A 21,754-nucleotide genomic window follows, 5' to 3' on the forward strand; every position below is an offset into this window, starting at 1 on the left:
CTGGGGGTAGAGGAGAATGTATGTGGGAATGATGATTCAGACCAGACACATCACTCTCCCTGCTGTTATCTCCTCTCCAACAGCGACAGCGATATTAAATACAACGTAATCATCCTGATTGCAGCTGGAGTGGATGAACCACTGTCAAACTGCTTGTCAGAACATAGAAATTCACTTTAAGTGAATTAATATTTGCTTTTGAGAGAGTAAGGACCTGATGGCCTTGGTCAGAGGCTGTCATAATCCTTCTTGGCTCTTGAATGTATGTGTAAAATGACATGATGTTACTGTTGTACAGTAGGTGGCGGTATGCACCTGGAAGTTGGTTTCGATTCACCAGAAGAAGAAGAAGAAGAAGAAGAACCGTAATGTTTGTAGGAAACTGCTGCTCAGATTAGCTTTCTGTCTCTGTCTCTGGACTGTATGTTTAGTTCCCAGCTAAGAGCCTCCGCCCGGGAACCTTTCATATTGAGGCACAAAAGGCGTGTTTTGGTTCCTTTGCTGGAGTTTGTTATTAAACGCCATTAAAGCAACCGAAAGCAAACACACTAGAGAGGAGAGAGACAGCTTCACATCGTGGTAACGGTAAACCGGTTAAACTCGGCTAACGTTAATTAGCTAGCAGCAGTAGTCGCAGGATGTCGTACAGGAAAACTTTGAAACTCGTGTTTGGTCTCGCCGGAGGCTCGGCCGTCCTGGTTTTCGCTGCTGCCGCCGCGGACTCCCGCGGATACCTCGGTGAGCAGCGCGGAGAGGCGGCGGCCGGTCGGTGGTCGAGGTTCACCACGGTTCTTCAAGCTGCGCAGCCGGCGTGGACACCGGCCAGCCACACACCAGCACCCACTGGACACGCCTGGGACTTCAACTGGGACAAGTAGGTGTCTCTAGACGCGCTGTCTCTTTCCTGTTTCATTATTTAGTAGCGTTTTGTTCCCTCCATTGTGCACCTCTGTGTAGAGTGAACGCCACGCCAAACCTCTGTCACAATACATCAGTTTAATAACAGACTGTCCACCACGGTGAGATTCAGGTTGATTTTGTAGAAGTACATATTGGACAACATTTTAATATCTTGATAAACTGAACTGGTGTGAGGGATGCATACTGAATATAAGGGTGGCCCATAAGGATTTATGAGATGTATTGATCCTTATTCTTCGAGCTCCAATGCTGCCCACAAGCCAGTCAGCTACAAGTAGCACATTTTTAAACTGAGTTTGGTTTAGGGTGTCCTCAAAACAATATGTTTGGAAGTTCTCAAAGTATTCTATTGATCATCACCTTACATCACAGTTGTGTTAACCCAGTTTTCCATCCCTTATGTTAACCATGTCAGTCAAAGCCCCCTCTAATCTCTTGATGACCTGGTCTGACCTCTCTGTTTAGGAGAGACCCAGCTGCTCTGACTAATGGGAAGAAGACTCCAGCTCCAGCTACTGAAGACCCCAGCTCCGAGCAGGACAACGGCAAACCAAAAGCTACACGCAACATCCTCCTCATCAGACACTCCCAGTACAACCTGAGTGGGATCAGCGACAAGGAGAGGATCCTCACTCCATTAGGTGCTTGTTTGCTCCCCCCCTGTTGTCCTACCCACATTTTCCCTGACCGTTTCTAACAGACCAGACATTTGTTCTAACGGCCGTTGTGTCTCCACTTCCAGGTCGTGAGCAGGCTGAGTTCACGGGCCAGCGGTTGGCAGCTTTGGGGCTCAAGTATGATGTTCTGGTCCACTCCAGCATGGCCAGGGCCACAGAGACGGCAAATATCATCAGCAAACACCTCTCAGGTAGTGGATAGATGCCACACTGTCTTTTAGAACTGCACCTCAAACACCAGTTAGTTTCCCCAAGTCTGGAATCAATTTGATAAATTTAGGGGGGGGGGGGGGGGGGGGTCAAGTTAATTTCTATTGCTCTAAGCACTATTTCAGTTTATAAGATTTCATAGGATTCATTTCATATGAACAATAAAAGTAAAAGAAAACCATCCAAAATTAAGGTTTAAGGTACAGGTGTAATGATGCTTTTCAACTCTAGTGTATATTACAGTAGATGTTAGCTGTAAACCCACAGTCATCATACATATTGTTATATTTGTGGTTCTTAAAAGCAATCAATAGTTAAAGTAGTTTTTGCCTTCTCACAGTAATGCATTTTTCCTCGGGATGCACTGATCCTTTGGGTATCGGCCGATACCGAGTACCGATCCGGTATCAGTGTTTAATTAATAAGCTGTATGCCTCACTGTGTGGAAGTGACTGGGATCATTGTTTTCCTAACTGCGTAAAACAAAATGTAACAAATAAATACATAGATTTAAATCTACTGAATTATATATTATTAACATAATAAATCGTGCACCAGCAACTTGGTAAAATGTTTCAAAATTAACAGGAATTTCAATTTAATTGTAAACGTTTTTAATGCAGAAACAAATTGGTCAAAACTATGGAATTTAAATTACGGTGTTCTCTGGCTTCCTCCCACAGTCCAAAGACATGCAGGTTAGGTTAATTGTTGACTCTAAATTGCCCGTAGGTGTGAATGTGAGCGTGAATGGTTGTCTGTCTCTATGTGTCAGCCGTGTGATAGTCTGGCGACCTTCGCCCAATGTCAGCTGAGAGAGTTTATTAGACAAATTATGTGATAATAACAAAGTACAAAGTACTTATGTACCCATGTCATTTTGGCCAGCATGTATGCCACTTCAAATATGTGTGTGGTTAACATATCAAGATCTAATTACAATATTATCCTAATGCTGAAAATGTTCATACTTAAATACATGTTAAAGTTGTTGGTTAATACATAACGCTGTTGCGATACATTGGCAATTCATATCCTGTTTATTAATTGTTTTATCCGGTTACTTTTTCCTGTAAAGCAACCCAGATTCCGTACAGCACAAATTAACGCAGGTGCAGAAATGCTGAATGTCACAAAAGTATATTAACATTTTTCCTCTGCCCCGAATGTGATACGGGTCCAGGAGTGGATCTGGTGAGCTGTGATTTGCTGAGAGAGGGCGCACCTATCGAGCCGGTTCCACCCGTTACTCACTGGAAGCCCGACGCTGTGGTGAGAGAAGCTACACACACACTCTACCTCTAGAGCGGGCTGTAGGCCTGATTTATTGTTTAGGTAGCTTTCTGCTGCCCACATGTCTGTGCAGGTGTCCTGTCAAGTGCTTGTTTAGGCTTACAGCTGCCAAAATAAGAAGCCAATACATCAGTGCACTGCCACAGGAATGGGTCATAGGAAGAGTACATTTCCAAAATGGCAACGTTTGAAGGAGTCTGGCAGCTGAGGATCAGTCTTTCTATTATAAATCATTTAAATGGACATAATGCATTGTTACGAAACCATTTGGTAAATGATAAGACTTTCAGGGTTTGATTTACCCAATTAAAAAAATTTACCAAAATGATATCTAGCCATGCCGGTGGATTTCAGGTTTCTTCACACCACTGAAAAATATTCAACATCTAAAGTGTGTAACTTTTCAGAAGAAACTGTCCTGGTTACTCTTGGTAATCCATGAGCCCAGCTACCTTCAGTAAAATGTGGTTACAAAGAAAACTGTTGACAGGCAGGGATTATCCATTAGTGTTGTCACGATACTGGAATTTCTAACTTTCACACAATACCTTGAAAAAATATGGATATCCAATGCCATTTTTCAATACCACGGGGGTAATTGACACAACATTTAGGGCATGTTATTTAAGAGAATTTAAAGATAAATAGCTGTGTGTGTCAACTCGCTGACGGAGAGAATAGAGAGAAGAAAGCACAGCTGGTATCCGCGTATCGATGCTGTGGAAAATGAGTATAGAAACCGTGTCAAATATTCAGTATCGATACTTTGATATTTTTGACACGTCTATTACCAATACTAACCAGGACACTGTTTCTAGAAAGACACATTGCTGTTGAGTTTTTATCTTGGGGAAATTTCCATCTAAAAGAAGAGCTTAGTAAATGGTAGCACCATGACAGAAAGACTATACTTCAATCCTATAAACAACCCATGTAAACCGTTTTCTTCCCTCAGTGATTCAGTGCCGATTTAGCCTTTTAGCAGAAGTAACATTTTCCATATAGTTGGCCTCATTTTGGAACAAAACTCTTCATACATTCCCCACAATGCACAGCAGCATCACGTTAACGTGTCTGTACTGACGGAGGGGTTCGAACAGAACCCCTTCATGTGACAAAGGTGGCTCTCAACCTCTCTACCATCCTCCAGCAGTACCACGAAGACGGAGCTCGCATTGAGGCAGCCTTCCGCCGCTACATCCACCGGGCCGACGCCAAGCAGAAGGAGGACAGCTTCGAGATCATCGTGTGTCATGCCAATGTCATCCGTTATTTTGTCTGCAGGTTTGTGCCGCCGGCCGACTCTGTGGTCGCGGCTCAGCTGACGCCAGAGTGTGGTCTCCTTGCTTTGCTAACCATTGTGTTTAAACTATGCTGTTTTTCATAAGATTTTTTTGATTAAGTATGTGCTTCACTTGTGTCATCGTGCTCTTAAAAAGAAAATTCCTGTTTAATGGAAATCTTCTAGCAGCTACAGACAGCCTTGTGCATTTCTTGGTGCATCTGGTTGAAAATTTAGTACATCTAGATAGTTATGACAAGGGTTTGATATCCTCCAAATGACTACTTACAGGAGAAAATCGCACACAAATCAAATTATTTGTTAAATAAGTGCTGTGTAAATATTGCTCATATATTTCTTTTGTCCTCTCAGGGCTCTTCAGTTTCCTCCAGAGGGCTGGTTACGTATGGGCTTGAACAACGGCAGCATCACGTGGCTCACCATCCGACCCAGCGGCAGGGTGGCCCTCAGAACTCTGGGAGACTCAGGATTCATGCCCCCGGACAAACTAACGCGGACCTGACGGCCCCGACGCATGGCAAGTTTCTGGGACTCCGATGCCCAGTGAGTCGGTTGCAGGGTCAAAGCTCAGTTTTCTCCTTAAGTGTCTTGAAAATTACTTTTGATGTTATTATTTTGTAACTGAACTACCATCTTGTAATGAGAGACTCTATGGTCGCGGTCTGTGCCATAGAATGCCAGCAGAAGTGATCAACGGCTGCTCCTGAATGTAACTGAGGATTTTTACACAAAGTGACTGATTTTTAAACCAAAAAAAAAAAAGTTGTATTTGTATAGCTGTTGTAAATGCAGATCTTTCCCTTGGCGTTACAAAAGTGTGAGGATCATTGTGTTGTATGGTGCAGCTGTAGTAAATAAAAGCCTCAGTTTTTGTCATATTTCTTTCCTGAAATGCAAAATCATGGGCCAATACCGATGTTTAAAATAAAAATTTGGCAGATAACGATGTTATGTTGTTTATTTTGTTATTTATTCCCCCCTTGGTGTCAGGGAAACAAAGATATCTTCATTATAAAAAAAAAATAACTTAACTGTCTTCACTCTTAAAGTAATTCAGCCCTTCAGTTATATCTTGAACGAGCACAAATTAAATTGTTTAAATTTATGAAACAAGCTTTAAAATAACCTTTCACATGAAAAATAACTGCTTCAAAAGTCCTTTACCCAGTATACAACTACCTACTCAATGAGAGGAATTTATTACCTAAGCCAACAAAAACATTTTGTGAAACATAAATTAAATGTAATTAAATCAGCTGCTAACACAACATTTAGCCGTTACCGATTGCAGTAAATGAGGTGAAAATATGCCGATGCCGGTGTTGGGTTGATAAATCGGTGCATCCATACCTGAAATAAACTGAAATATCTCCAAAGCAGCACAGACACACATTGGCAGTAAAGTAAGAGTGATGTTTTATTGATTAGTTGAAAGCAAATGAGGTCGAGACATACAGAAAGAATTCACCATGAAAGTTATTTTTTTTTAATAAAGCACAGAATGCTAAAAGCACAAGAAGCATGTTTTAAGTTTTTTAGGTGCATTTTTGCAAAGTTCCACATTCATAAACATTCAGAGACCAGAATCGAATCTGTTGTCACCTGAGAGCACAAGGATGACAGTACAATCTTCTCAGTGAAGTAGTTTGTGCTCCCGGATAAAGGTTCAGTTCACAAAAAAATTTACATTCAGAACACTTGTTTCTCTCAACCTAAGTAGAGTGGCAATCTGAATATTTGAAATGATTGGCTTTTTTGTCCTAGACGTAGCTGATAAGCCCTCGTACAGCAGTGAATTTATCCCCAAGTTACAAATAATTTGGATACAGCAGGATTTTTGTACATTCACATTCCACCATTAACATATTTTTGAAAAACTGCAAGAACCTGCCATGTGTACGTGAGTTAATGTAAGCCAATTTGAACCACCGAAGAAATTCATGACATATAACTTTGGGCGTTAAAGCTCTATTAAGCGCTAGTTTTTAAATTAACACTGAATCAAACTACTTTCTGTAACGTGAAAAAGGTTGAGAATACTGCCGATCCCACTGAGAATCAACACCCAACTCTATGCAGCTCTCAGCTAATCAGTTGGGTTCGCTGTAAGCGTAAGGCAGTTTTTTGTTAATATGTCCATAATAAGCTAATAAATACATCAGGATTCTGTTGCCATTTAGTTCGTTTTGGAGTCTTTGTCCCCTAGTGATTAAATCGCTCAATACATCTTAAAGATGGTCTCCGGCGTGGCAATTTTAAGGTTGAGCCCAGACGAGACAAATTTGAAATGACATTTTACCGATGGGTGTGTTTTGTCATCCGCACTGTGGGAGATGCTTGTGTGAATGAAAGATATTTCAGAGAAAAAAATAATACAAATTGCACAGTCTAAGGCCGCCGGTAGTGGCAGAAAGGAAAAGTCAAGACATGTCCAGGAACCACCGAGAAAAGATGGAAAATGTATGCATTTATTGAAGAACAAAATAAAAAAACATGGAAGATCTCTAATCACTTTTTTTCCCATGTTTGCCATAATCATCTGTGACCGACGCAGCCAGTGAGGTCGCCATTTCCAGATATTACTCGTATGAGCTAGAGAGTGTGTCCAAACTGACAGAGAGCTGGTCCATCACTTCAGAAAATTAAGGCAATTCCTGAACTGAGGAAAACATAGGAAATGGCAGTTGGTTTTAACACCATTAATAAAAACATTTAAATTTTGTGCTACTGACCAACATACAAAAAATAACTTTTAAAATATTGACATTTTACTTTTTTTTAAGAACATCCTCAGTGACAGAATCCTGTTGAGGATCCAAACACTAAGGTTTTAGTAATGAACTAACTTTGGGGAGTGCGGCTTGTATTCACGATATTCAAAAAAGTTGACTCAGGCTATGATACAGGTGCTTCACACTTGCCACAAATAACATTACCGTCAATTCAACATGGCCCACACCCATACAGTACATAAATTATCAAGGTTTTTTGTTTTTTTCCTTTTTAAAGTCTTGTGTACATCACAACCCAACGTGATGAGAATTCCTGTATTACATAGGAGTAGTACCATACATCATTAATACAAATCTTCCAGACACTTGTGCATATTTCTGTTAGGTATGTGGTTTCTGAGCTCTGGTGTAGCCACCTTGGTGCAGCTGGGTTTGTAGTGGGACGGGGAGGGCGGAGTTAGGGCTCGGAAAGGGTATGGCCGTCGTGGTGGGAGGCGGGGGGGGGGGCGGACTGGGCAGTTAGATCGGTGGCTCGTTCAAGTGCTTGAGGCGGATGCGCTGGATGTAGCTAGCATTGGCAGGGCTGTAACGGCTGGGGCTGAAATCCGGCGAGGCGGCGTGCCGGGCGGGACTGAAGCGACCGGTGGGAGACATCAGGCCGCTGACCGGGGACCCGGGAGTCTGATGCTGCATCCTGAGTCGTGGTTTTACCACCGCAGGGCTGGGCCAGCTAGACGACACACATCAACACAGGTCAGTGGTTGCTTTTACAATATTGTTACTGAGAGGTTAATAAATTACTACAGATTCTGCTGTCCCATAGCACAAAATAACCTCGACCTAGCTGCATACAGTTGACAGGGTTGTTTATCAGCACCAGGGACTGAACAATTACTGCACCTGGTGCTGAGATTTATGCCTTTTCCCTTCTGTTAGTAAAAAATGCCCACACGCTGAAACACCACACACGTTTCGGTGCCATCATCAGCACCTAAGTTGCTATGTCCTATGATGCTTTTTTGTCACATTTTGTCTCCTTTTGTACATGAATTAAACATTCTTTCTGCATTCAAAGAGCTTCTTACACCTTTTTCGTCAGTGTGCATCAGAGTCAAGTCTGCTGATTTTATCTACACCAGTAGTTCTCAAACTTTTTCTGTCATTCCCCCCTTTGGAGGAAGAAATATTTTCATGCCCCCCACACCCTCAGGGGGTAAACCTGTTTTAATTAGTGTTTTTTATAAAGACCAATGTTTTGGGGGGAACCCCAGTCACAAGCACCCAATTGCAGCCTACGCAGTTAAAATATTATAAATAGATCTGTTTTGCCATGGGACTGAATTTAAAGTGTCACACATTATATCAGGGGGGGTAGGGGCACTCTGTCAGTCTATCACAGATTTCCTCATGTGGTCGGGTCGAATTTCGTTTTACACAATATGCAAATTAACTTTCCTAAAATAATAATCTTTTTTTCTTCAGATGACATTAATTATAGAACAAATAATGTTTTGAGAAGAAATGAGTTAACATTTTCCTTCGATGGTTGTTTTTTTTAATAGTCTATTCAGTCGGTAGTCCTAGTGTGTTAAATAAGTTGGTAGGATGAGAGTTAAACTTTATCAAACCACTTTGTTATTGATGTGACTGGGATGTAATGTTTCTAAATGTCTTCTTAGTATGTCGGGTTTCATACTGTCAGCTGCAACAGTTTTCATACATAAAATGCCCACTGGTCTGTCCTCATCTCACACCGCCTTCATTATTATTTATAGTTATATAAATGTGATTTATGGGGCTGTTGGACCGCCCCGTAACAGGTGCGTGCGGGAGAGTAAACCGGTTTTAACTGCAGTGAAACTGTTGTTTTTCAAAGGCTAAACGATGAAAAATATAGACTGAAGTCTGTGTGTTTTAGAGAGAGGAGGGAACAGAAGGTAGGCTAATATTTCTTGAAGTTTTATAATAATAGTGATAATAAGTTTTATAAAGCATCGTCTGTTTTTTTTTTATTGTTTTTTTGTCCCTGTCAAATATCTGTCCATTGTTTGTCTTTTCATATTTATTCTCTGGAACAAAACGCTCCTCCCCCTGGCTGTTCACCTCACTACTAATTCCCCAAAATGTCTTGTGACGCTAATTGCTAAACGTTTTAGCTGCAAGAGCTGAAAAGCCCTCTGTGCAGTAAACATCGATGTTGAATTTATACTGTACTAACCGTGCTTCCTCCTTTTATAAAAAATATGTGACCGTCATTTTCGCAAGCAGATCAAATATTGGACAGTCGGTATCGTCCACGTATTTGTCACGGTGTAAGAAGACTGTATGAACAACCTCAGACTGTAAAAATATGCTTTTATGTTGAAGACTGTACACATGTAATTGTAGTCAGGGTTTATCATGGTCTAACAACTAGAGGCCAATGCATTTCTCTGACAAAATGAACTCTGAAACTGAATTGTTTCCCCCACACAATAAATATTTATTACAGTATTTAGCCTTTAATCTGATTTAATCAGCCACTGAGACCAAAAACCTCACTGTTTAGGTCATAAACACACAGTAAAACCAGTAGACCAATAACAGAGAACAGTACACACTGCTATAACATGTCAGCCACGCCTACTAACCTCTGCATGTCTGACGTCGTGTACGACTTCATTGTGCTCTTCCACTTGTGAATGCTGGGATACTTCTGGGGATCGACGTCTAAGTCGTCAATTGCGGACAAGACCTCTCTGTCCAGCTTGGATGGTGAATCCCTGTAAAAACACAGAAGTTTAATCTACTGTATTATTATCATTGTGTATCATTATCATCGCAACTCATAAGTTTCGGATCATCAAATCCTTTCGTAACTGGCTGCCTGTCACATTTCCCAAATAGCAGTCAAATTGGGCTGTTTGTCAGCTCCAGTTTACTTGTCTGCACTAGAATTAGAGACTATAGCCCCGTTTCCACCACAGGAACTTTCCCCCAGAACTAAGAACCTCATTGCGTTTCGACTGCAGGGTCCAGGGTCTAAATTAGGTTCTGGAGACACCTTTTGGGACCTTTTTACCCCCCAAAAAAGGCCCTGGTCAGGGGGTAGGACTTTCTGAAAGTACCGGAACTTTCCAGGGACTAAAAGTACTGGGAAATTTTGGTGGAAACCCAGCTAAGAGTACCCAAAAACTATTAGACAGGACTTGATACTTATTTCTATCTGCAGAGGAACAAGTGTGACTCACCCGTCGATGAAAAGTCCTCTTCTACTGTGCGGCGGAGTCCTGGGTAGGAACTCGTTGGAGTTATCCAAGGACTTATAGGAAGACCCAGAGGATCCTGAGCTGCTCAGGTCCCTCCCCCCGTGGTCCCATGACTTGGACCTAGCACAGAAGTTGCGCGCCCCTGTTACTGACCCCCTAGTCCTGCCCAGCACCTCCAGACTCTCCTCTGCTTCAAAGTACTCCTCTGAGCTGCCACTGCTGCGCCTCTCCTCTGCCTCTCCTCCCTCTGTTCTCCAGCCTGGCCCCTCCACGGTCTCGCCATCCTGACTGCTGTGACCAAGAGACAGGCGGTTCAGCCCGGGGCTGAGGTCTGTGGCCGAAGAGGAGCTGTAGGAGTCCCGGACGTCCCTGTGCCGGTTCCCGCCGCTGCTCCTCCGCTCCCTGCTGCTGGCGGAGCTGTCCAGCGGCTCTTGCAGCGACATGCGCTCAAACTCCACCATGAGGTTGGAGATGGGCGACAGCAGGCAGGAGGAGGAGGATGGGGAGGTGCGAGGAGTCACCTTGTCTCCATTGTGAGTCCTATCTCTGGAGGAGGAGCACACCCCGTTTTTGCAGACGACGCCAGGCGACAGGAGGCCGTCGTCGCAGCAGCACAGCAGGTCCTGCTCGGCCGCCGTCTCGATCAGGTCGGCCCCGCGGTGGTGCAGCGCCATGGGCAGGATGTGGAACTCTCGGCCGCCCACTGCTCCCTTCAGGCAGTCCTTGGATGCAGCAGAGGATGTGATGCTGGTGAGTGCTGCGTTCTGCCGGTTCTTCATCTCCTCAAGGCTGATGTCATCACCCTCGTCCAGGAAGGCACCGACAGAGATGGAGTTGCAGAACTTTTTGGGCTTGCCTGCAACCAGAGACGTTGAATGACCAAAACAGACTTAAAACTCGTCATTATTACAGCGTAATCTTATCATATAATTCTTCCTGGCAAGAGATTATGCAGCTTTGCAAAATCCTTTCCATGTCCATTTCATATCATATCATATCATATCATACAAGATACTATAATCTGAGAACACTGACACTACAATGCCAATTAACAGATTCTGTCAGAGAGGATGATCTGGAATCTGCATTTCTTGTTTCAGCAATCTATACTGTTATTTCAGGACAGGAGCAGGTGAAGGTACCTGGAGAGGGGGTTTTGAACCTGTTGCTGGTCTCATTCTCCCCGGCCTCTTCATGAGGCCGTGGGCTGAAATCCTTCTTGTTAAGGTACTCGTCCAGCTTGCGGAGCCCCTCGGTTGATGACAGATCCACGAAACTGTCCAGGAAGTCCCAGTACTCAGCCCACGGGTGGCCCATCTCATGAGCCAGGTCTCTGTAGAAAAAGGATGAGTTATCATTTACACTTTACACATTATTACAAATACAATTCAGCCACATCTCTGTATTAATACAAATGTTTTTTTCATAGTTGATGGAGCATGAATAAACCTTGAATTTCCCTGCAATTTTATAGACTGATTATGTCTGAGTATAACCTGCTGTCACAGTGCCAGGAGACCACAGTCATTTTTAAGATTTTTAATAGAGGTATTTGCCTGGTATCAAATATTTCTTATGCTACTCATACTTTTCAACATTGTTAATAAGGGCTGTCAATCGATATTTAATTGCAATTAATCACAAATTTTTTATCTGTTCAAAATATACCTTAAAGGGAGATTTGTCAAGTATTTAATACTCTTATCAACATGGGAGTGGGCATATATGCTTGTTTTATGCAAATGTATATACATATTTATTATTGGAAATCAATTAAGAACACAAAACAATGACAAATATTGTCCAGAAACCCTCACAGGTACTGCATTTAGCATAAAAAATGTGCTCAAATCATAACATGGCAAACTGCAGCCCAACAGGCAACAACAGCTGTCAGTGTGTCAGTGTGCTGACTTGACTATGACCCCAAACTGCACGTAATTATCATAAAGTGGGCATGTCTGTAAAGGGGAGACTCGTGGGTAAACATAGAACCCATTTACATTCACATATCTTGAGGTCAGAGGTCAAGGGACCCCTTTGAAAATGGCAATGCCTGTTTTCCCTCGCCAAAATTTAGCCTAAGTTTGCAGCGCCATTTAGCCTCCTTCGTGACAAGCTAGTATGACATGGTTGGTACCAATGGATTCATTAAGTTCCGGTATCTTCACTTTAGCTTTAAAACTGAGCCAGCTACAACCTCCAAAGGATCGGATTGCATTAATGCGTTAAAGAAATGAGCGGCGTTAAAACATATTTGTGTTAACGTGTTATTATGGAGTTAACTTTGACAGCCCTAGTGTTAATATTAGTGCAGACAGACAACAACTTTTGAGCTATTTCCTGTACTAATGTGATGATTTCACGCCAAGGTCTTCATACATTTTTAATGCGCTCTATTTATATAGATTAATTTTGGTCCAGTTCTCTGAGACTGAAAGGAATTACTCTGCATTCCAATTTATTTGGTACTATCTCATACAACAACCCTACAATAAATCCGTTGTTCCGTTTTTGTTGAAACTGTTTTACAGAGGTGTTGATACAACTGTGTGGTCATTTTGGACTCTGCAGTTTGTGGTGCTGTTGAATTGTTTAGTGTTACATTGTTTCTATTACTTTGTCCATCCCATTTATATGAATGAGGGCAGGCTAAGATGCGTATGAGAGAGAGAGAGTGCAGATGATATTTAACAAAGGATGAACCAGATTTGAACCCAGGGTGTGTAGTACATGGCCCAACATGTTCATCCTGCTAGTGCAAAAAGTATTTCCTTAGTGTTCAGTGTTGTCTTTATGCATCACAGTCGACAGCAGTGAGCCCAGTAGTAGCACCCTTCAGTAGTCTCACAACATCTCTGAGAATACATGGAGATAAATATAAAGACAACATAAGCAGAATACGGTTTTGGACGTACCTGCCCACTCTCTCTGCCCCACGGTCAGGATCAGACTTGAGAATGTGATGAAAAAGCTCCGCCCGGTTTCGGGGCGGCGTCTTCCAGGACCGACGGAAATCATCTGCCTACAGGAGTAAAACAATATGTGGTCACTAAATGGTTTTAATGATGCAAGGCAGTGATGTGGTGATGGACTTGAGCAAACACAGACAGGTAATCGGGTAAAGAACTTGCTTTAGAAGGACTCAGTGGGCCAGCGAAGGCTGTGACGGTCATCACGGGATCCATGGGGCTTCTTGTGTGCCGCTGGGTCAGCGAGAGACTTTCTGAGGACTCGGGTGACCACAGACCACCAATGATGGGCTGAGAGGTGTTGTCGGTTGCCCTCAGCAAAGGGATATAGCAGCGGTCTGTGAGACAACAATTTAAAGTTCTGATCAAATCTTCAATGGGGGTGACTTTTATTCACACCGCTACAGAATGATGACCGCACATATTATCAATAAAGAAAACCTGCCAGCGAGCAACTTAGGTTCACGGAGTCAGTTACTATGGTAACTGACCCAGAGTTTAAGTTACCTCTCTTCCTGGAACTGAAAATTAGTTTTCACTAATCCCTTTCTGAAACAGGCCTCTCTGTGTGAAAGTACACTTGCATGTGTCCTCCAGGAAGCAGAGGGCGAAGAGGAACAAAAACGTGTCATGTTTTAAGAAATACGCCTGTCCTTACCCTCCAAATAGTCACTGATCTTCTGCTTCACTTCTTGGGTTTTATTTTTTCTGCTACAAATAAGCTGTGGAAAGGGGGGAAAACAAAAAGAATGATTGGGGATATACAGTATGTACAACTGACCACATACAACTGTTGCTGGATTAGCTGGGGAAAGAATGTGCTCATCTAATTTTAGCCTTCAATGTGCAGTGAGTGATTGTTGCCAAAAGCTTTAAAAAGCAAGCTGAAAGGTCACACTTCAAAACCTGAGTGAGCACGACTGTGCCTCCCCTCAGCAGCTACTGCCAGGATACTAGTTTTCAGTGGTATTGTGTGTGCAAGGCTGAGTAGCTGCTAGAATGGTCCCATATGTACACATTCCTGAATACTTCCTGTATTTAACCCCCAGCAACGACAACCCAGGCTATGCTGAAGGTTGTTTTACTCAGCATGCATGTTACAAAGTTCAATAAGGGTTAAAAATAAAAAACTCCTTACATCACAAGGCTTCTGGCCATCCTTGTTCTTACGGTTCTTATCGCTGTCAGGATGCGAGCACAGGACATTAACCACGTCTGGGCACCCAAACTTGCAGGCAAAGTGGAGTGGTGTTTCAAAGCCCTGGAACAAACAGAAAAACAATATGTACACAGCCCATTAATTTAAAAAAAATCTAATCTAAACTGGTTTAGCGGGTAAGGTGAAAGATCTTACAGCCTTATCTGGAGTGTTGAGGTAAAGATCTACAATGTAGCGGATACGTTTCTGCAGCATAACTTCCTGGTCGTCTGGATTCATGAGGCGCATAAACTCAGGGTTTTCCAAGGTGTCGAGCAGCAGCTGGGCGATTCCTGCCTGGTTCTCCTTGGCTGCCACGTGCATTACGTTGTACCGACAGCCCTCCTAACCAGACAAAAACAGTGGAACAACTGTATGGATCAGGACATAATCCTCTTTAATCTCCTGTCAACAGAAAAGGATAATTCATTTTGTCCAAAAGCAGCATCTGACCTTAACTTCACCTGCTGAAGTTAGGGATTTACCAGCCGACATTTATTCTGTTTTTTTAATAACAGCTGGTATTTATAATATAGGAACATCAAATTTGTAGGACTGATTTAATACTTTGAATTAAGGACAAAAAAAAGAAAGAAAAGAAAATCATAAATGTCTTTTTAAACTGATATGAAAGGCTCATTATACACACACACATACACCAGGTCATATTTGTGTCTTCATCTTAGCAACTGCAAGCTCAACAAGGGCATTAGCTGAAAGGTTGGCACTGATGTGGAAAAGATGTTCATGTATCAACAAACGATGACGTTCCAAGTAAGGCTAATGCATCTCTATTAATAACACACAGAGTTTGAGAAACCACAACATTGCTACTACGACAACCACAAACAACGCTGCCTCATAATTTACTACAGGTTTTTTATTTATTCTATGTTTAGGAAACGGGTTGGGAGAGTTTGAAGAAGTGGACAATCTGAGTCAACAAAGACATTGACAATAAATTGTGTCCTCACCTGCACTATAGTGGGATTGTCCCCTGAGCCGATGAGATAGCGTGGGTTGCTCCAGACCAGCTCGCTGAAGGTCACCTCGTCGCCTTTCTCCACAGCTTTCCTCAGTTTGGCGGTCAGGTCTTGGGTGCGTGGGCTCTTGAAACTGTTGGCCCGCTCCCGGTTGATGGTATCGATCTCCATGTTGTCTGGTGTTGAGAGGGAGAAGAAGGTGAAAGACAGGCACTGCTGTCAAAAACCCCAAATATTGTTCAAGGCTGGTGTGCCCCGTTCATCTGTTTTGTGTCAGCTACTATCGAACGGACAAAACTTGGAAGGAATGATGGATCTCACCACTATATTGATGTTTTCAAAATTAGTATAAATAACTCAAAGAGGGCACTTTAATTAAAGGCAGCAAAAAGCTGCAAAAAAAAATCCCTGCAAGTGATGCAGAGTACTCCTGTGGATTTCATTGTCCTACCAAAAAAGCAACGCATGCAATATTATAGTCTTAACGTGATTCCTTTAGTATACAGAGAGCATTATATTAACAGGAAACACTTCAATACTTCAGTTTTAACTAGAGATGTTCCGATACCATTTTTTCCTTACGGAGTACTGATCTGATACCAGCATGATAAAAACATACACTGTATAGTTATTATTATTATTATTATTTAACAGCTGTGATAAACTACCTGCAATCAGCTCTTCTTCGCTGCAAAACAGTAGTTGCCAGTGGCTGCCATGATACATCCAGGCTGGATTGAAGGCTACTGTTTTGCAAAGAAGAATTGATTACAAGTTGATTTTTTTCCTGAGTTAATAAATTATAGTATCGGAATAGTGCATAAAATGATGAAACCTAGATTGAACTTCTAATATAATATACAACAGAGGGTATTGATTATGGATTTTTTTTTTTTTTTTACAGAGAATCGTATCTACTTACCTTTACTAATGACCAGGCCTGGTTTGACAGGAGATACACAGGGTGCAGATTTGTTGGGAGAGGGGAAATAGTCACAGATCCCCTTAGCGAACTTCTCAGCATCCTCCCGGTTGGGAAAGGCTTTGAAGCGGGCTCCCTTCATCATCTTAACAGCTTGAAGGGCATCTTTCTTATCTGAGTATACATGTGCTCTCTCTACAGACAAAAAAAACACTCAGAATCAGTTTTTTTTTTCATTTTCAATTTTTCTACATGACCTGAATTTCTTGTTTCACTCATTACTGTTTGTTAACGTGACTTTCTAACTGGTGGTTGAAGGATATTTTTTTTTGCATTCTTTCCCTTTCTGTCCAGTCAGCCTTTAAAGTCATATTTTGATGAGGATCTACAAAGTGCCACTGCTTTCACAGTTGAAATAAAAGCCTGCCCTGATGGGTTAACATTAACAGCATTGATATCTGTGGTACCTCAAGATTCATTTAGATCAATACTCTATTCCAGAGAGTACAGGCAGTCCTACTGCCCTGCTGCTTACCACCAAAGAAATAACAATAAATATTTTCATCCACTTAAAGAAACAAATGTGGACATCAGACTACAACAGCAGCAAGTACTCCTAAACAAATACAGAAGCTCGACAAACACAATAAACAAACAAGCAACATGATAGTCTCTTATGGTGGACTTTAGCCTCTAGTCAGTATAAAGCCAAAAGTTGAACCAATCAAAGAAAATAGATCTCACAGGAGTAGTATATATTTTTTAAAAGACTGATACAATAAGAAACGTTGAAGAATTGATACATTTGGACAAAACAGTTAATATGTCTGACTGAATTACTGTTTTAATTACACTGAATCTATATATTTGTTATGTATGTTTCCATCCTGTAGTTACACCAGATGGAATCAATAAAGTATTTTTTCCGTCGTATTTATTTGGTAGTGGACAATTGAGTGGTGACAGGAAACGAGGGGAAAGAGACACGACATGCAACACAGCTCCACAGCTGGAATAAAGCCGAGGACATTGCGATTACAGTAAAGGGTAAATGCCTTAACCACTAGGGCATCCAGGTCACCCCAATAAAGCAAAACACATCAGAAATATATTAATTAAGCGGAGTAAAAATAAATTGTCACTATTTAAAATCAACCTATTTGCCATGTGAACAAGCATGACTTTCATTCAATATTTACCTTACTAGATCTTTAAGTTTAGACTGATGATCAATACATCATATTACTTTTCTCTCTCACGTATAACATTCTGATTGTGTGAAATGATGTAATCAATATATAACACTGAAATCTGTAAGACAAGTAACAAGCTTTCTTACCATTTCTAGCCAAAACATCCTCCCACAGTGGACATACTCCATAAAAGGTTGGGGACACTTGTGCCGACTTTGAAGGGGTTTCCGTTTTGGACTGTGAGTTACTGCCTCCTGCAGAGCTGTTTGACGTTGCCTTCACCGAGATCTCCTCTTCCTCCGGAGGGTTGAGACCCACGCCATAGCCAAAGTCCATCTCTTCGCTGGCGGCCTCGGTGGGGTTGCTGCTTGTTGCAGCAGTGGTGGGTGCAACTGCTGAAGTGGCACATGACACAGGTTTGGCATAATCTGCAACGGAGGCCGCATCGCCCGAGACGCCTGCCGAAGAGCCGTTGTCTGATTCAGTGGCAGTGCTATCTGGCTTGGCCAGGACTCTGGCTAACTTCCTCTCAAAGGTGGCTCGGGTGGTAGCTGTGATAGGGCCGCACTTGACGTCTGCTCGGGCAAACTCCTCGCGCAGTTCGTCAGCACTTAGCTCCCTCAGCCTGCTCAGAACCGCCTCCATGCTTCAGCTCCCTACAACACAAAACACAAAACACTTCAGCAATTATGACCGCTGATGAACAAAAAACATCATGTAGGAAAATATGATACTTAGCATTTGCCTCTTTACAGTTCCAGATTTATTTATTTTTTAAATAAATATCAAAAATCATAATTGTGTTGGTTCAATTAATACTTCAGCACAGTTACTAAGTCAGAATTCTTCCAGAATCATTTCTTCAACACCAATTAAAAATGGCAGTTCCATGTAGACTATAAGAAATAACAACTCAACAACTATTATTTACAAATAACAAACATACATTCAGCAACACATTAATTTATACTTCCCTTTAAAACAGTCTGAACACAAACTTTTTTTAGTTTGATATTATTTAGTGTACACTTTAGCTTGGCCATTACTCCTAAAACTAATATCAGCACATGAACCAAGACATTGGTCAGATTGGCAAGACTAAAATAAAAGACAAAGTAAGATAGCAGGTTTTTACATTCCACTATATTCCCCATGATGAGCAATCCAAAAGCCTGCAACTGCTCTATGTGCATATTAATATTAAATGCCATCCATAATTTTCACACCAACAAGCTGCCACACATTGTAAAATATAAAACAGACTGATTATAGCAACAAGTAAACCCCTGCCCTTCAGTGTCAAGTACATCCAGGTAGGCTGCACAAATCTATTCCATAGCTCATGTATATACTCAACAGCTAACAAAGTCTGTAAGTGAAAGTCCCTGTAATGCAATAAAGCAAGTGCTACTGACGTCCCAGATACCCAGATTGTTAACCCAACACATTATATCTGATCAGAACCAACCACACTATTGTGGGACTAGCATCTGCTAGCTAGCTTGCTAACCAAAGAGCCAGCTTTAGCAGCCGGGAGTGAGCCTGGCAAAGCTAGCAGGAGGGAAACTGTTCAGATGAACATCTACACTGACGGAGTAAAGCACACAACTTTGAGCTGAAATGTTAACGATTACAAATATACAGAAAACTGCATAGATTAAAACAATAACAGTCGGTTCATTCGCATGCTGTCACGCCCAAATCTGTCATTCGAGGTGGGCTTTCGGGCTGTAACGCAACAAATTTGATTACGTCTTCGTGCTGATGATGTCGATAAAAATCAAAGTGTAAGTGATGACATCTAGTAACAAAGACGTCCCTATACTTACCAAGGAACATGTTTATTTAATACACGCGGAACTATGGGAGATCGTTGTTAGTTTAGCACAGATAAAGTGTTGGACAGACACAAAGCTGGAGACGGTCTGGTCTGGAAGAGGCTCATTGTTTACAACATGTTCTGCGCATGCGCAGTTTCAAGGGAGGGCGCACGCTGCATTCCAGACCTGTGGGAAAACTCAGACCTGAAGGACCTGAGAGGGAAACCTAAACCAATACATCCATGAGGGGGACAGGACGCCGGACATTAAAGGTCCCGTATTATGCTCATTTTCAGGTTCAAACTTGTATTTTGTGTTTCTACCAGAACATGTTTACATGCTGTAATGTTCAAAAAAAACTTTATTTTCCTCAAATTATCTCCTGAATATACCTGTATTTACCCTCTGTCTGAAATGCTCCGTTTTAGTGTATTTCAACGGAATTGCATTGCTAGGCAACAATTTGGGTCCATGTTTACTTCCTGTCAGCTGATGTTATTTACAAATACTGCAACAGGAAACAAACTGGGACACATTTAGAATCTTTATGTGTAGAACCGTGTCATAATCTATATATTGTATATTTGTGACATCACAAATGGACAGAAATCCTAACGGCTTGTTTCAAACGCGCAATTTCTGAATACAGTCTGTGTGTGTTTCTCCGTATATTGAGCGTTTTGATAGTTTAACAGTATTTATATAGCCGTAAAACCTGCTTTATAATATAAAAGACATGAAAATCTCACTTTTTACAATATGGGACCTTTAAGTGAATTGTCACATTTCTCTCTTAACACTAAGAAGGGATAAACTAGATCAATATCAAACTACTTTTAACATTTGGTGTTAAAAGCCATAACGGCATCACAACAAAAGCAGTGCCGTGTCATGACAATTAATTTTTTTTCTCACAAAACTGAGTTGCACTTTATTTTAATTCCCTTCTTTCTTACAATCCCACACAACTGTACGCAGTTCCTGACAAGATCTTGTCAGGAAGTGGCTATCTGGGCTCATCACTGATCCATGATACAACAGCATGCTACTTAAAATTGTATTTTGAGGACGTCTCTTATATTTACGTACTTTCCCCGAAGTCTTGAATGTCTCATCATGCTCTCCCATAGCAGACGTGACTAATCCAAGGAAACCATATCCTAGCACAGTGGTCTAAGTTTGTTCTGATTAACAACACAATTGACAATTTAAAATAAACGAAAATGGTAAATGGACTTGCATTTATATAGCGTTTTCTAGTCTTCCGACCACTCAAAGCTCTTTACACTACATGTCAGCATTCACCCATTCACACACACATTTATACACTGATGGCAGAGGCTGCCCATCAGACTCTAATCTAAATACTCATTCACACACCGATGGCTATGCCTTCGGGAGCAATTTTAGTGATAAGTGTCTTGGTCAAGGACACATCACATGTGACCCGGAGCAGCCGGGGATCGAACCACCGACCTTCCGATTGTTGGATGACCTGCTCTACCCTCTGCCCGTGAAAATAAACGAAATTGGCGGAAATGTAGTGCTGGTATAAACGCTAAATGCTAAAGAATATTCGTGTTGGCACAATCCCACGTATGCAGGCCAACTTGATCAGGCATGTACGAGGCGAGCCAGCAGCAAGACATGACGAGTCTCAAGATATTCGTATAAAAACGGAAAGAAACATAATTTACCAGAACAGATTATTGTCCCTTAAAGGTGGAAGCAAAGACAATTAGACTGACTTTCGTTAGCTCCGAGGTCCGTCCTAGGAAGCTGAGTTTGACACAAGCACGCTAACAGTCATTAGCCACTTAGCAAGGCAGGAAGCTAACCACTCCAGCCACCGGTTAGCGATAGCACACGTTAAATACGTCAAATACGGACGGTAAGAAGACGAGTTTTATATTCTTACCGAACACATAACCTTACACATTTATCACAGTTAACTGTAGTGCACTTATAGTTAACAATATGATGGTTTTAATAGTGCCATGCCCACCTCCTCCTCCTCTCTCCCCGGATACTGTTGCTAGGTGTCTTCACCGCGACGGGTTCAAAATGCAGACAGCGAGGACCCCATTCCGTCTAACATAGTGCCTGAACAAAACAGCTTCAACGTGGGGAAACCAGACACAACTTGGGGCATTTTTTTTTGTTTCTTTCTTTCTTTTTCTCTCTTCATCCACACTCGTATGCACTGTACGCCAATTTCCTGGCTTGTCTGTTCCCTTGTAATTGTGGACTGTTCTGTACGATGCCATATTGTTATGTAAATT

The 21,754-nt window shown here is 41.9% G+C and overlaps 2 protein-coding genes across 10 annotated transcripts; one reads left to right on the top strand and one right to left on the bottom strand.

Annotated features, from left to right (window-relative positions):
- The first annotated feature begins 323 nt into the window (after positions 1-323).
- pgam5 (PGAM family member 5, serine/threonine protein phosphatase, mitochondrial) lies at positions 324-5,347 on the top strand. Of its 4 annotated transcripts, none has more exons than XM_074637303.1 (6): positions 324-874; positions 1,387-1,562; positions 1,664-1,789; positions 2,992-3,080; positions 4,252-4,385; positions 4,756-5,347. In XM_074637303.1, the coding sequence occupies exons 1-6, from the start codon at positions 639-641 to the stop codon at positions 4,904-4,906; spliced, it is 912 nt and encodes a 303-aa protein (XP_074493404.1). In that variant the 5' UTR covers positions 324-638; the 3' UTR covers positions 4,907-5,347. The 4 variants fall into 4 exon arrangements, with proteins under 4 accessions (XP_074493404.1, XP_074493405.1, XP_074493402.1 ...); XM_074637304.1 differs by having other exon boundaries at positions 4,255-4,385; XM_074637301.1 differs by having other exon boundaries at positions 1,664-1,788; positions 2,985-3,080.
- A 1,487-nt stretch (positions 5,348-6,834) lies between these two features.
- On the bottom strand, positions 6,835-21,599 carry ankle2 (ankyrin repeat and LEM domain containing 2). 6 transcript variants are annotated; one of them, XM_074637300.1, is made up of 13 exons: positions 21,478-21,599; positions 17,799-18,308; positions 16,460-16,654; positions 15,529-15,713; positions 14,711-14,899; positions 14,495-14,617; positions 14,015-14,078; positions 13,519-13,694; positions 13,303-13,409; positions 11,527-11,717; positions 10,367-11,240; positions 9,767-9,898; positions 6,835-7,866 (listed from the first exon to the last, which is right to left on the bottom strand). In XM_074637300.1, the coding sequence occupies exons 2-13, from the start codon at positions 18,295-18,297 to the stop codon at positions 7,656-7,658; spliced, it is 2,946 nt and encodes a 981-aa protein (XP_074493401.1). In that variant the 5' UTR covers positions 18,298-18,308; positions 21,478-21,599; the 3' UTR covers positions 6,835-7,655. The 6 variants fall into 6 exon arrangements, with proteins under 6 accessions (XP_074493401.1, XP_074493397.1, XP_074493398.1 ...); XM_074637296.1 differs by having other exon boundaries at positions 13,303-13,405; positions 13,515-13,694; XM_074637297.1 differs by having other exon boundaries at positions 13,303-13,405; positions 13,515-13,694; positions 21,391-21,522.
- Positions 21,600-21,754: the final 155 nt, after the last annotated feature.

This window comes from Sebastes fasciatus, chromosome 6 (assembly GCF_043250625.1).
Source record: "Sebastes fasciatus isolate fSebFas1 chromosome 6, fSebFas1.pri, whole genome shotgun sequence".
In the NCBI taxonomy this organism is placed as follows: Eukaryota; Metazoa; Chordata; class Actinopteri; order Perciformes; family Sebastidae; genus Sebastes; species Sebastes fasciatus.

Excerpts from the sequence above, each read along its gene's own strand:
- pgam5 (XM_074637301.1), top strand. The coding sequence starts at position 639 with ATGTCGTACAGGAAAACTTTGAAACTCGTGTTTGGTCTCGCCGGAGGC. Across the intron at positions 1,563-1,663 it reads GAGGATCCTCACTCCATTAG|GTCGTGAGCAGGCTGAGTTC; the intron begins GTGCTTGTTTGC and ends CTCCACTTCCAG. Across the intron at positions 1,789-2,984 it reads TCATCAGCAAACACCTCTCA|GGTCCAGGAGTGGATCTGGT; the intron begins GGTAGTGGATAG and ends GAATGTGATACG.
- ankle2 (XM_074637300.1), bottom strand. The coding sequence starts at position 18,297 with ATGGAGGCGGTTCTGAGCAGGCTGAGGGAGCTAAGTGCTGACGAACTG. Across the intron at positions 14,079-14,494 it reads ATGGCCAGAAGCCTTGTGAT|CTTATTTGTAGCAGAAAAAA; the intron begins GTAAGGAGTTTT and ends CCCTTTCCACAG. Across the intron at positions 11,718-13,302 it reads GGGGCAGAGAGAGTGGGCAG|AGACCTGGCTCATGAGATGG; the intron begins GTACGTCCAAAA and ends CTTTTTCTACAG.